General features: G+C 32.4%; 1 protein-coding gene across 1 annotated transcript in view; it reads right to left on the reverse strand.

The window, feature by feature from the left end:
• LOC116767261 (titin-like) overlaps window positions 1-15,014 on the reverse strand; it is a 57,313-nt gene that overhangs the window by 40,143 nt on the left and 2,156 nt on the right. Inside the window, 6 exon segments of the mRNA XM_032657518.2 lie at window positions 119-283; window positions 5,760-5,853; window positions 6,422-6,565; window positions 7,006-7,194; window positions 7,737-7,954; window positions 9,872-9,981. Of these exon segments, the coding sequence (XP_032513409.2) occupies window positions 119-283; window positions 5,760-5,853; window positions 6,422-6,565; window positions 7,006-7,194; window positions 7,737-7,954; window positions 9,872-9,981 (920 nt within the window).

Below are 15,014 nucleotides of genomic sequence, written 5' to 3' on the forward strand. Positions count from 1 at the left end.
GTTTTACGCGATAATTATTCATTGTAATACATTTCACTCCTCCTTATAAAATCTTAATAATAGGTTAGAAAGGTATAACGTAATGCTCTGCAAAGAGACACTATAGAATATAACTCACCAGGGTTCCTCATGAGTTGGTCGTAAACGGAGATGGCCACGGCATCTTCGCTCACAACATCCCACAAACCATCACAGGCCACAACCACGAAGTCCTCGTCACCATCTAACTCCACCACCACGATCTCAGGCTGCGCCGTCACATACGGCTTGTATTGAGCGTTGCCTATATTGGATTGACAAAAATATTAATTTTTTTTCATCACAGTCCTTGGTGGCATAAAAATCAAACCCTTAAATTAATTGCAAACTTTTTGGCTTAATTGTTGAATAAATTTACAGTCAAATATATTTGCATTTTTATTTCTTTTATTGCTTATGTCGATTTTATAAAATGTTCATGTTTATTCATGGTGTTAACTAGAGCACCTATATTTATATATATAATTTATATGTCTCGTACATATTAAAAATACGTTTAAAATTAAAACTTCAATCAAACGAATGAGGCATTTCATTAAAAAATTTGCAACAACATCAGGTCATTAATAAACGGAAAGTAATTTCAATCAAGCAATGTAGCGTTAAATTCTGACGGATTACTATGACCAGGAATGGGGGGATAGTAGGATCGCTGTGGGATCAAATCTCCCGTGGAACGCTCGGAATCAATGGGACTTATACAGGGGGCAGCCCGCAGTCTGGGAAGATAATGTCAACACTCCACTATTGTTACACCGCTCATACTTAGAGATGGGTAATTGTCGATAAAAAACTTACTTGTTACTATTAATAAACATATTTTTTTATCGACAATATTTGACGTAGGTTGAAGCAAAATTTTACGTTGTTTATCGACTGTTCTGATTGTTCTTATTTAGGACACAAGGAAAAATTTCCATTTAATTGGAATCGTGACTAATATGTCTGTCTCTGCAATTACTTGGGCAATAGTTTCATTGTTCAAAACATTTCGTATTTCTATGAAAAGAATAATGTTTTTCTGTATACGTGCATGCTGTAATGATGAAATATATTTTAATGCCGTCCGTTGCATATAGTTTCTGTAACGTTAGTACACCATTTTCTAATGCGACATTTACGTACGTACAAAACGTATTCAAAAATTCTAGAACAAAACGAACGTAACTCTTGATTTCATTAAACTAAAATATAGTACAGTGTTGGGCGCGATGAAATCATAACATACATGGACTAGAGAAAAAAAATGATTGACTTTTTATTATATCGTATTGAACATTATCCTTAATATCCCTGATTAAAAATCAATTATACATTGTAGTATTGCAGACTATAATGATAGTAATTTATACGTTCATAAACCACCGACACTTCTATCCCATGACTAGGAGTACAAAGTGCATTGATCGATAGTTGCAGGCGGGGCCCGTCTCAACGGCACCCGACGCGCGCATCCACGAATTGCAACTTACACCATAAGCCGTACCTACCACGTACTGACAATTTGAACATCTTCATCAACTCTGATATATAATATTTCATAATAATACATTCGTTTATTTACAATTACATTCGCATAAATTTGAGTTAATTTTAAACCACGATGTTATCAAAGCCATAAAATTTTCTGTTCATATCAAATTGGAACTAAATTTCGAATTTTTCGTCCCCATATATATAACATATTAATAAAGAAAATATATTTATTACATTCAATATCAAAATTCTGAAACGCAACAACGTGAAGAGAGTAATTAAAACAGCGAATGATTTCATTACAAGAGTTAGGAAGCTTGTAAAATTTAAATGACAATGTAATAATAGTGTTAGCACTTGGTATGTTCAACTCTTAAATATCCTGCGATATGGCGATTTGTCATCATCCCTCCTCATAACAACTTAATGGCGGACACACGACCAGTAGCGAGAGGGCTCGCTCATTATAAATTGATTGCATTATAAATAAAATATAATAGGCGTTTAGTTGGGAGCTTTAATTAAAAGATAATATGTTGCAACTTAAATAATAATACCATAGACGTGAGATAGAGTTAATACTTTATATTTAAAAAAAATATATGCAACAAATTTTAACCTAAAATACAATACACCATTAATTTTGCTCGTGTACACACAATACTTGTATTTTATCATCGTATATCGATAAGGAAATATTATCTTAAATGAAAAACACTATAAAATTAACTTTATCTTATATGACTTACAATATCTTTGTTATATGACGAAGGATCATAAATCAAGTCATTACCATCAAGCGGCCCGCCCTGGCGCTAACCCGATAACAATAAAACAGCTGATTAAACCGACGCGGACGCCATTTAACAACTCGCTTGTACTCACATACTTGTAAGGGAGAAACATATTGATCATAAATTTGCTCCCGGTATTGTTTTTTACTATAATGAACCCGAATTATGTTTATTTTATTATTTTAATATAATTAACAGACAGTTTTCATAAGACACGATTCTGATACACGTGTTTAGGACCAGTTGAATTCACGGATATTGACATTCATTTAGGTGTATCAGAATTTATTATCTATTTTATTCTATCGAGCGGACAGTCTCTTTGACAAACGTGCAAATAGTAAGTTCTAGAATGTAAATCATGGGAATGGACTAAAATGGAAAGCAGGTTAGGGCTTCCGCTCTCGCCCATAGTACGAAATGCTACTGTGTTAACTACTTTACACTGACCTCAGTTAGGGCTGCCCTTTTTAGGAATTTCCAGCATAGATACCACGTCAGCTATAGCAACTTAGTACAAATAAGTTACAACCCAAAAAAAACAATAGATTCAGAGTACTCCAGCTAGAGGTCTTAGCTTGAGATGAAAATTTTCCTAACAAAGCGTTCACATTCCTTGATTTTCAATAATCTTTCCATAATAATCATCACTTGTAATATTAATCGAAAACTTATAATTTACTTGTCTGTTTCGTCTTAATTCATTTATTTCTTTAACTTTTTTGGACACATATATAAAAGTAGTACAAAAGGTGAACTTTATGCTATGTTGCGTTCTGTATCATTAACCTTATGTATATAGAACAAAAAACGAATGACTGACATGAACTGGGCAAAAATAAATTAATTCATATGTAACATAAGAAAATTTTTAAAGGGCACGTATATAGGATAATGTAAATAAAAATAAATAACTATTACACTCGATCAAATGACCAAAAAATAGAAAGATGATAGAGAGTAAGATTCATGTTTCTTTCAAAGATGCTGCTACGCTTGATATCTGAAAGCATGTCTTTACGGAACTTCACGTTTATACTCTGGTTAATCGTCCCAAAGTCCTATAGCTGTTACAATAAACGAGTCAGATAAAAAGCCATTTGGATGAAGAGGAGTTCGAATAGAGTCTCTCCTAAAACAACGAAGCTTGTAACATTCAAACAAACATGGCAACTTACAATATAAATTATAGAAAATAGCAGAGGATTTAGTACATCACCGGGTAGACCAGAAACCAAATACGCCTCAAATAACCTTGCCTGTGAAAATCCGTCGGAGATGGAGCAAACGAAAATTGATGCTAGGCATCAAGAGACAGTCACTGTACGTTATATGCCACAGTCGTAATGTTTGTAATTCTTTATATTTTTTGTGTATGATCACACATCACCATACAATTTCTAGCCACTAACTTTGCAGGTCCCTCGCGGAAGAGACGTAATACATGTACCATGCTTTTATTGTAAATGTAGCCGTGACATTTGTATTTTTGTTACATTAATAATAATTTTCCAACTGGTATTTCACTATAAACATGTCTTTAATTTTTTGAATCCGTACACCAAAAAAAAGCTACATTTCTTAGGTACTTTCTTCCATCAGCACGCATTTCCACCACATGCATATATAGCTGCACCTATAATGTTGACCTCGAATATTCCAACTAGGCGTATTTTATCAAAAAACCTGCAGCGATACTCTGAAATATTCAGTAACCAATGACAACAGTATACTTTAAACTATTACAAAACTATTTACACTTAAAAAATGACACAATTACACACAAAAAGTTATTTAATTCTTTAATTCGCCAATGATATTATTAAAAAAACAAAATCAACTTTTAATTTTTTCTTCTACACACACATAATTCACTTTGCTGATTAATCATTACAAAATCTTTACTAAATAATGTTGTTTTAAAGAATTTAAGAACATTTCAAATAAATAATTCTATAGTAATATAAATGTTATAAATACAAGGAATTACTTGCGTTATATTAAAGAAACTGAGTTAATATGTCTTTCAAACAGGGATCCTCGCTACAAATACATATATTTTTGTATTCACATACAAATGTACATATGATTTGAAATAAGTACCATTAATATGCTCTTTTATTAATATTAAGTTTAAGTATTCAAAAATGTTCCTAATAATAGTCAAAACAGAGACTGTTAGAATAGTTACTTATATGTCATCTGTGGTCATATGTATCATCTGTGGTCATTGAGGCGTCCTTATACATCAAGGATATTTTATTAAAACGCCGGAAAAACTCAACAACCGCTCTATAGAATGTGTTACGTGACTGTAAACAATTCGTACAATTGACCCAGCCAAAAACCACACTCGTTCCTGTGGAGTAATGTCGCTTTCATTATATTATTTATATGTCAGATTAAAAAAAATATGAAAAATACGTTACAATATTAATTAATATATTATTAGTTATACATAAAGGAGGAAAAATATTTCAATAGTACATTCAACCGCAGCTGAGTTATCAGAGTGTTTGTTTTTGCGAAAAATTTGTCACACTTAAATTTGACGTAATGAATGACACTGAGTAATGAACCTTTTATTATACGAGATTAAATCAAGCGAAACCTGTTCTTAGAGATCCATTTTGCTGGATGCTTCTAACTAATGAAGTGCCGGATATCCGGTTGCTGGGATCTTTATCCGTAACCGGTCCCTTTTTACGGTTATTTTAACTCATTAGTTTTTAATGCACAAATGAAAGTCTATATATATATATATATATATATATATATATATATATATAACGAAGTTCTACACAAATTTAGTGATCTATAACGCAATTTTAGACAAGTAAATATATCAACATTAATATTAATTGCTATTTTTTTATTTGTTGTCCTTTTTTTCGTTTGTTAAAATAATCTCGCTGCTTTTTGACTTCATTATCTTTCTGCTAAGGTAAGGCTCGTAAAGAATGTGTTGGGGTAAAAAAAGTTTGTGAATAAGTAATTTCAATGCAAAATTAAAATTCTATTTTCAAAATACTCTGTAGGTATTTAAATAAAACTAATATTTTTCGGACATACTACGCGTGATCTATTTCTGTTAATGTATGTATGGAGTATGTAGTACTCCCGACCTTTCGGTTACTTTTCAGCAACCGTGATCACGGGCAGCCGAGGTGTGTCTCTGTCAGTCGGTCCTGTTATTTATCATCTACCGCCAACGATCTCTTAATTTTCTGTCGCACCGCTCTGGATGCCAGCAGAACGCGCTTACGGTGTCACCGTGTTGTTGTGTCACTACTTCTCACATACTACTATCAATTATTGGGATGGATAGCCAACACTATACTGTTTGTACAACAAAATTGAATTGAAAAAAAACAAAACTAGCTGTTCTTAAATTGTATGTTCTCTATATATTTCCTATATAGCCATATTGGTATCTGATGGTGTACTCACCTATAGCCCTGGAGACAGCGAGCTGTCCGTTGACCCTCCAAGTGCCCATGTGCATCACAACACCACCAGACGACTGGATCCGCACCCTTTCATCCTGACATAAAGACACACATATCACATATACAGTCATATGTACTAAAATAACATTTATATTATAATTATTTAAATTGAATTAAATTGACACATTTCCAAACAAAGTTTATTGGTTATCATGCCTAATCGTATTTTATTCTTAATCGAGTAAATTTTTTATTGAATAAATTTTTGTCGTTCATCTATCGCATGTCGCATTACAGGTGTAAATTGACTGGCTCTGGAGAGAGCTGCCGTTACTTATATGACAGCAGATGGTCCTGCATCAGTGATTTAAATGTCATTTAGTTCAGCTTCCAACATATAAAGGGCTTCTGAATGATTTCATTAATTATTTATTTCTTAAAATCTAAATTTATAGCCTGATATTTCTCTTTTACGGGCTTCCCATAATCATTTATATTCCTCAATAACCAAGAAGAGTCATAAGCCGCTATTTTCATGTCCTATATCAATAAACATTCTAAGAGTTTTCAGTTAAAAGCTTTTTAAATACCAAAATAATCATCATCATATTACACAAAATGCAAATAGAATACTGTTTTTTTTTTTAATTTTTCTATACTAACAGGTCTGTCCGGCTTGTGAGGGTTGACGAGCTGCATGAGTCCCATCCTCTTGACGAGCAGCGCCAGCGAGTCCCCCGCCCAGGCAGCCGCCAGCCGGCCGCCGCGCACGCACACCACCACCGCCGTACTGCCGCCGGCCGCACGCTGCACGCACACACACGCGCCATACAGTTAGTTACACACATACATGTATATAAATGTACGTAGAGAACTCATACATTAGTGCCCATACTCGACTAGGTATAAATTTATATTCATATAAAATAAGGGCCAAACACAGGTATAAAAGTATCTTTGTATATAATGTCCACATTTTTTTTTATGATAATTTAAATATCTTATTTGTATAAATAAGACATGTAGACATATAAATTCTTACAGACACAGACGTAGATGTTTCGTTTTGAGTTATAATGAAAAAAAAAATAGGCTATAATTAATAACAGTTTTAATAATAGGAAATAGAAAAAATAAATTTACTTATCAACTACGATGTTGCCATAATATTGGAATCTTATAGTATATTTTATTCTTCGGTAATTGAAATATTTAGATTTAATAAAATATTTTGATTCGATCGTCACCTTTTGATGGCTTTTCCTCACAAACTCAGCGTCGGTTCTGACGAAGGCGTCGTATAATGCTTTCTGTAGATCCCTCCTGAAGTACGGGCTCTCCACCAGGTACTGGTGAAGGTGTGCGGCGCAGTACGTGGCCGCGGCGGAACCCGCGTGGCCGTCGTACACCGCGTAGAAACCAGTCGGCTCTGTGGTCTGATGAAGATGGATAAAATAAATTTAAAAACAACAGCCCAAGAGACTTTTATTTGGTTATTAAGAAACTATAGACTTTAAGAGGGAGCGAGCGACTCTGCCTTTAAGATCTTTTTAGATCTCCGTATTAAGAATTAAAAATGTAGTGTTTTATTAATTTGTTCTAATATTTATTTCTATTTAAAAAAAAACCGGCGATATTGAACATCACTATTAAAAAGATTCTTTCAAATAATTAGAAAAAATATTCTGTTCAAATAAATATTTATTAATTTTTTTATGGTAACACAAATATATATATATAATATGTTTAGGTAATGAATAGGACATGGCTCATTAAAAAAGACTTGAAATCTATTCTGTAATGGTTAATTTCTTTTTAACATTTCTTTACCATGTTACAAAAGTTAGTTAATAAAAGAGACATATTTACATCAATTCATATATAATCATTCAAATCACGATATACTCTCTGAAAAATAATTATTAATGGGAACAAACTAGCTACTTCTTTCTTTATAGTTGGGTAAATATTCAACAACCTCTATTCCGAACAAGGCCTCCAGGTTGCTGATCTCAACGTGCCTATCTTCCATGACTCTCCTCAAGTTCTTGACAGCTGATGAGGCGCTGCGGTGACCGCGCTGTGACAGCGGAGGAGGTGGCGGTAACGTATCCAACCTGGAGTTGTCCAAATACCTCAGACAGACATCGTTGACCTTGGACGTAACGGCCTGCATCAGGCGCAGGGCTTCGTATTCTGGAACACGATAAGCGATAAACCTATTAGAATACAATGGAATTGCAGACGCAGATAACACGGCCGTATACAGGCTTAGCGTTCACACCACGAATCTATAATCGTTTATTGATTTGGCAACAGCATTTTCATTAAACGAATCGGCGATAAAAAACCCTATAAAATCTATATAGGTATGTATATGTATAATGAATCCAACAAGCTAGGAAGATTCAGACAGAGCATTTCTTCCTAGCCAACATATCTTACGGAACAAGTCAGACAGAAAAGTTTAAACCGTAAATATTTTAGCATAATATGATTGTGTAACTAAATGTTAGCTATAAATGTAACCGGTCCTGTTCCATCGGAGGTCATATGGCAGCATGGAAACCGGTAAACCAACCTGTTCACGTGGACTATATTAATATGCAGAATCGTTGCCAACAGGAAACAGGATAGAATGGCACTCGAGCTATCCGATATATTGACATAGACAGCGCGGAGCCTTTGTTTTAGATATAGGAACTTATTAAATATAACACTCTTATTGTATTTCTTATATGTTGAGAGTATTTATTGTAAATAAAGACGAAGAACAAAATACTTTCCGTCGAATATTAACCAACTATTCGCACTGCAATCTTTTTTGCTATACGAGTATATCAATTGCATTGAGTTTTGAATTTATCATCATAATATTGTAACCTTTAAAATTTATAGATATTGGGTGTGGGTGCGTGGATGTATGGTGTGAAGTCTTCCACAAAAAACTTCAATAAGGATTTAATGATGATGAAACGTTAAAATAACTCATATCAATGTAGCATGGGCTACATTTAGATGACATTGAAATTGATTAAATTTTCACGATAACCGTGAAGGTAAATTTCCGCTGCAAACGTGCTCAATGAAAAAGATCTCCTTATAACAATCACGGTAACTATCAGCTGCGAACGCAAGATAAATGTTTCCTCTTCTTTTAGTCTTGCCATCGGAATAGAAATTCAATTTTGCCAATAAAGTTATCATCCTTTAACACAATGCAAATGTTCTTCTTACGATAGAATGGTAACATTGTGACGTCATCCGAATTAATCCAATGTGTGAACTATGAACATAATATGCAACTCTGCGATCATTATGCTTAACCAGAGTTAAAATAGTCACACTACATACGGAGAGTTAGCAGTTATTCTCATTATTAACGTACGTAATTGAATGACAAACGTTAAACGCTTCGTAATTAATCTCACGATGCAATCTTGTACTAAGCATACGGACATGATTTATTTTAGAAAGTTTTAAAGAGTATTTATGACTTTTATAAAAACATATAATACGCACATAATTATTGCATGTTTTAATGAGTTTTACATAAAAGTCATGGTGCTAAGATGAAACAACGTACTTATGTAAACCCGGACGATATTACGCTTTCAGAGTAAAATTAGCGCATACTCATTACAGTTTTTACGACCTTAGAAGTTACAAGAAGCACTGCACGTTGTGTTTTGTATTTTTTATTAAAACTTAGGTTAATTAATTAATTAATACGAGCAAAATATTCTATAACCTTTTATATCTTAAAGTAAATTTAGGCTCAGGATGTGTTCGCCATAAATTATAAGACCGATATGATAATTGGGTGGGACATATTTTTTTAAGACGTCGCATGTTTTTCATCTTTATTTTCTAATATTTTGTTGCTTTAAAAATTTGTATGATATCGAAAATAAAGTCAGGTAAAGCGGTCGTCAATAGCAATAAAACTAGTTATCTTAAAAATCTCTTTGGAAACTGGAGTTATGTGTAGCTCATGTCAAGCTATCACAATACAAAACCCTCATGTTGAATCTAAATTCTTGTTAAAGGTGTCAGACCCCTGGAATGTATGATAATCGACTAAAACCTTAAACCTATGACACGATTACTTACCGCACTTGTCTGCGTCATAACCGTATTCATCTGGATTTTTCTTCGCCGCTATTAACACCTCGTCCAATACTATCCTCCGGAGCGTCGTCATCAATGTGGGAGGGCAATTTCTGGAAGCAAAAAAATCAAGAATAGATATATTCATTCATTAGCGACATGCGTACGAACACGCAATGTATTGAAGTTGATTGTTTTGTATTGGCCGTGTATCAATGCGTTTGACCTCGGGTTCAAGGTTGCCGTGATGCTGTGTGATGTCCAACTTGTATTATTTCATCGACGAGATGCTGTTTGTATCGGACATCGACCTATTGGATCACGTTTCATAGCTTAAATCTTACAACCCAAAATAATGACATTCATTACTCAATTTACCATTGTTTTTTTTATTATAAGATCGAAGTGGGAAACATTAAGAAATAAAATTTCAGATTTTAATAATTTCCTGCAGTTGTCACTATAATAAAGCGGGAAAACGGCTAATGTATGTAATGACGTCACAAAATGATAAACTACTCCAGGTCCTGTGGTTCAAAGATGTTTGTAAATAATGTGAAAACACTAAACATACTTCCTAAAATAACAATTAATATTTTTCTTTGTAAGACTTTGCAAGTATTTATTTAAATAAAAGATCGGGAGTATGTAGTCCAAAATAATAAGAAGGGCGTAGTAATAAGAAAATATTACTTTTATTTAACAATTAATAATTCAAAAGACTAGGGTTATTTTAGATATTAAAGACTTTAAGTACACATTAAAATAAAGCTGATTTTCGGATTATACTAAGCTATTGCGATACACTCATTTCCTCATCACAGAGCACACTTTATCTCGTCCGCCCGTGATCACTGGAGTCGCATAGTAGTCGAAAGGTCGGCAAAAATTACAATTGTAAAATAGTGAACCGGCAAGGTACAATCTGAGAACCATTGTTTTATTTGAATATTTTGGTACTCTGAAAGCAAAAACAATAAATTATCTGATAGGAATTACAGCTTCGGCTTTCTAGGCAATTTTAATCACGAAAAAGGAAGTAACCACAAGGTGGGATATGGTTCCGAAAACCTTAGACCTTTTATAATCTACACACTCTAAGAGATGATCATTGTAACCGGTTTGAAAGAAGAAATGGATATAATTCATATTTTTAGGACGAATGTTATTACGATTTTATTGAAGGAAATAGTTTGATATTTGTAAAAATATTGTAAATATAGAAAATGATTCAACCAAAGAAAGAAGGACAAAGGACAGCAAAGAAGAATCTATAGGTCGTTGCTAGTTTCAAGACTTTGGCAACAACATATCCAGAGACTCGTATTCTCTTTTTTCCTTTATAATACTTGCATAGTGAGTTGTTTTCACAATATTCAAAACTTTTCCATCGCTGCAAGATATATCCGTACAAAGCAGTCTTACTAACCTGTTTCCATTATGACAATGTTTTATAAAAATATTTTCTTAATTTGATTAGAAAGACTAAAAAACTATCAGAGTAAAAAACAATGAAAACAGTTCAACGAACGTAATTATGTCCTCCTCATGATTCCGATTCGATTATAACTCTTAAATTATTAATTATACTTTAAAGTCTTAGTAGTAAAAACAAAGCAATGCAAGAAAATAATTTACATATAAAAAATACAAAGCCTTTAATTAATTATGTTAATGAGGTGAACAAGAGATCGAATATCGATGGCATTTCACTCGCCTAAGTGTTGTATTCGTGAAAAATATAACTAACTCGCAATTTTTTCCGTAGCAGAAGTACAATATATAAACAAACGAAGAAATTTTTAATAAATATTTGTTATGATTTTATTAAAGGTAAAACAAATGTCTGTGAAAAAGTGAAGGCTAGGTTGTATAAAAATATTCGTAACTTTACAACAACTAAAGTACGTTAAAATTATCAAGAATGTGATTCATAAAAATCTATTTTATTAAATTTTAAAGAACTACTACGTATTGATAATCATTTAACGACAATGCTCGCACGTTTGTGGCATTTTATCGAGTTACGATACGCAAAAACACCTTCCATTATTTCGCAAAAAGTTAAACTCACACTGCTGGACTGATATTAAAAATCCACCCCAAGAAAACTGGCTATCAAATGAAAAAAACCGTCAAAAAATTTGTCAATCCGTTTGGGAACTATGATGCCACACACAGACATATACACACTCACACAAATTTATAATATCCCTCTTTTTGCGTTTGTGATTAAAAATAAACAACAATTTGATATTTTTTTCTCAGATTTACAAAGAACGGTATGTTTGATATGTTAGTAAAAATCTATTTTGGTCTATCCCATAATAAAGCTTGATTTGCTCCATAGTTACTATTATAATAGGATCGCAGGGTAGACTCACGTCAGCCATTACATTTAATAGTACTGAACTGTGTAAAGGCTTAGGATTACTTTGTAGTTTTAATACTACATACTATATTAAACATGGTCTGGTTTATTCACAAAACAACGTACCAAATTTTTTGGAGTTGCACTAATAATGGAATATTTAAATTCGTTCTTTAAGTTATATATTCACAGTTTCTTTACAGCTTCCTTCGTCTCCAGATTTAAAATATTTTGTACATAATAAAACATGTTAACAAAAGTATAAAAGGTAAAATTGCAAACTACCTTCCTACAAATTACCCGCTTTAAAAGCGTGAATGAAAAATAACCAAAAAGGAGTAAACAAGGAACCGGTTTATAGGATTTAAGAAACCTAAAACCAACACAAAAGCTGCGTATATTAAATTGCTCCTAAAATAAACAAAACAAAATTTGCTCCTGTCGTTTTGTCTTCGTAGGTCCTCAAAATAAAATTGTTTATAAATTATTTTTTACTTAAATTAAAATTTTAATAAATATCACATATAACAGTCAAGAGTCAGTGCTTTGAGTTGGCTTTTTTCAGGATTGAACTTGGAATAAAAAAAATAGTATAACTTGATTGGTTGCTTGCGATCTTTGTTTTTTTTTGAGCTTACAAATTGATATTCAAGCTCAAACACAAAAGAACTAACTTACAAATTCGTGTTAATCGTAATCTTTTTAAAATATTGTAATAAACAAGGTTTTACTTCTTTAATTTTATTATTAGGAATTTAGTTAAGATCCATGTTATCTTGGTAAAAAAAAAAGCAATCCGTTCAGTACTTTGGACATCAGAAAACTTATATTGTATAAAATAATTAGTATAATCATTATGCATTAAAGCCAAAAAGACTATAATTTTTTTCACTTCGAGATTATCAAATTGATCAATTGACCAAAAACAACAAAATCTCTAGTCTCAGTCCCTTGATAATTGATATCACTCACTATGCAATAAAAGCTAACAATAACTACAATAATAATATGTAAATGTATTCTCATTTTTTCCAGACATTATTATGTTTCACAGATAATATTGTTTTATACAGCCGTGTCTAGGCTTCGACGTTATTTACCGTCATCTTCCGGCCCATTAATTTTCCGCGATGGAGGATAAACGTCGCCGGTTTTGTTGTTATATCCTAATTCATATAATTCTATTGTATTATACATTTATACCGATATACATTCGTAGTAGCTTCCTATTTAATCTTGTACAAATTTTAAGGTACATTAACATCAAAAGCACATGTCAGTTCCTTATATTCGTTGAACGGAATTGTAACAAAATAAAATGCGGACGCATACGTCTGTCTGTACGATACATAAAAAGGTCAGTGATCTGTGTATTCCGTCCCTAACATGGACCGTGTCGAACGTTATACCAACAGTGCATATGATTTTGTTTACTATTTTTCAGCTGTTCTATTGTTATCGAGTATGTTTTTTTTTAAATATTATTAAGTAAATGTGTACACACACATACACATCAATATTCTATATACAATTACGATTCATAACTGAGAATAATATTAGATTTAATTTAGAAAATTCTACTGAGTAACTTTTATTACACTTCAGACAAACCAATTGGTCTTTCTACGTAATTTGGACAATAATCTATTCCATCTTTCCTTCTTCATAGCGCCATAACTCACATCCCTGTCCCACTCAAAGTTGATGATCAAGACATTTTGAAATACATACTCCGTAATACAACTTATTAATCAACTTGACCTCTTTCGGACCTGTACGCGCATACGAATATATTATCCTAATTTGATAAAATGCATTTCATTTCAGTGGGAAGGTCAACATTCGGGAGCCTGTTATTTGATAATCTTTTTTTATTACTCATCCACTTTAAAATAAATAAAAATAATGAGGATATACAGCAAATATCATAACAAACAATTGAGAAGAGAATTGGCGGTTGGAAAATATTATTTATATTAAACCTTCAAGTTTTTTAAATAATTTCTCGCGAATTTGATATGACATATTCTGTATTCGCCGAGTGCAATCTGCAATATTTCGTTCAGCTCTAATTTGATTGCCAATTTCTTCACGTCTAAATATAAATTTGTTACACAAAAAAAACGCATTGCAACTGCCAATATAAATTCCGTATAAATTATGTCGACTCATGTATCAATGGTTAAGAAACGTTATTATTTACTAAGGAATAAAATTCAGAAATTACCATTAAGATATATGAGTGAATATTTTAACAAAACCAACTACCTATTTTGTCTAAATTTTACGGAATTTAGGACCGTGCATCAGTACCAAAACATGTTTAAAAAGTTTCTGTTTATTAACTACATATGATCTCGGATTTATTTCTCTGAAAATACTATGTAAGCCGACACACAGACAGTTTTTCTCACAGTACATGTCGGTGGTTTAGATATAATATTACGCTGATATTTAAGTGTATGTTTCATTGTTCGCGTTCGTAATTTCAGTGAGAGTCTACAATGAGGTGATAAGATAAACACTGACTGACTCATATAGGCTAGGCATTACAATACACACAAATATAAAATAGAACAAGCCATAACAAAACTTTTTATATAAAATTGTATTTTTTTATATACTTATTGTTATACAAGAGGTTGTCCGGTGAATCATCGCATTCTTACTATTCAACTCATCGTAAAAGCGAAACAACAATATATTTTTTTTATATATATGATATAAGAAATTATATAGAAACGTAGAATAAAAGTATCCGCTTTCAAATAATCG

The sequence above is a fragment of the Danaus plexippus genome (assembly GCF_018135715.1).
Source record: "Danaus plexippus chromosome 9 unlocalized genomic scaffold, MEX_DaPlex mxdp_24, whole genome shotgun sequence".
Lineage (NCBI taxonomy): Eukaryota > Metazoa > Arthropoda > Insecta > Lepidoptera > Nymphalidae > Danaus > Danaus plexippus.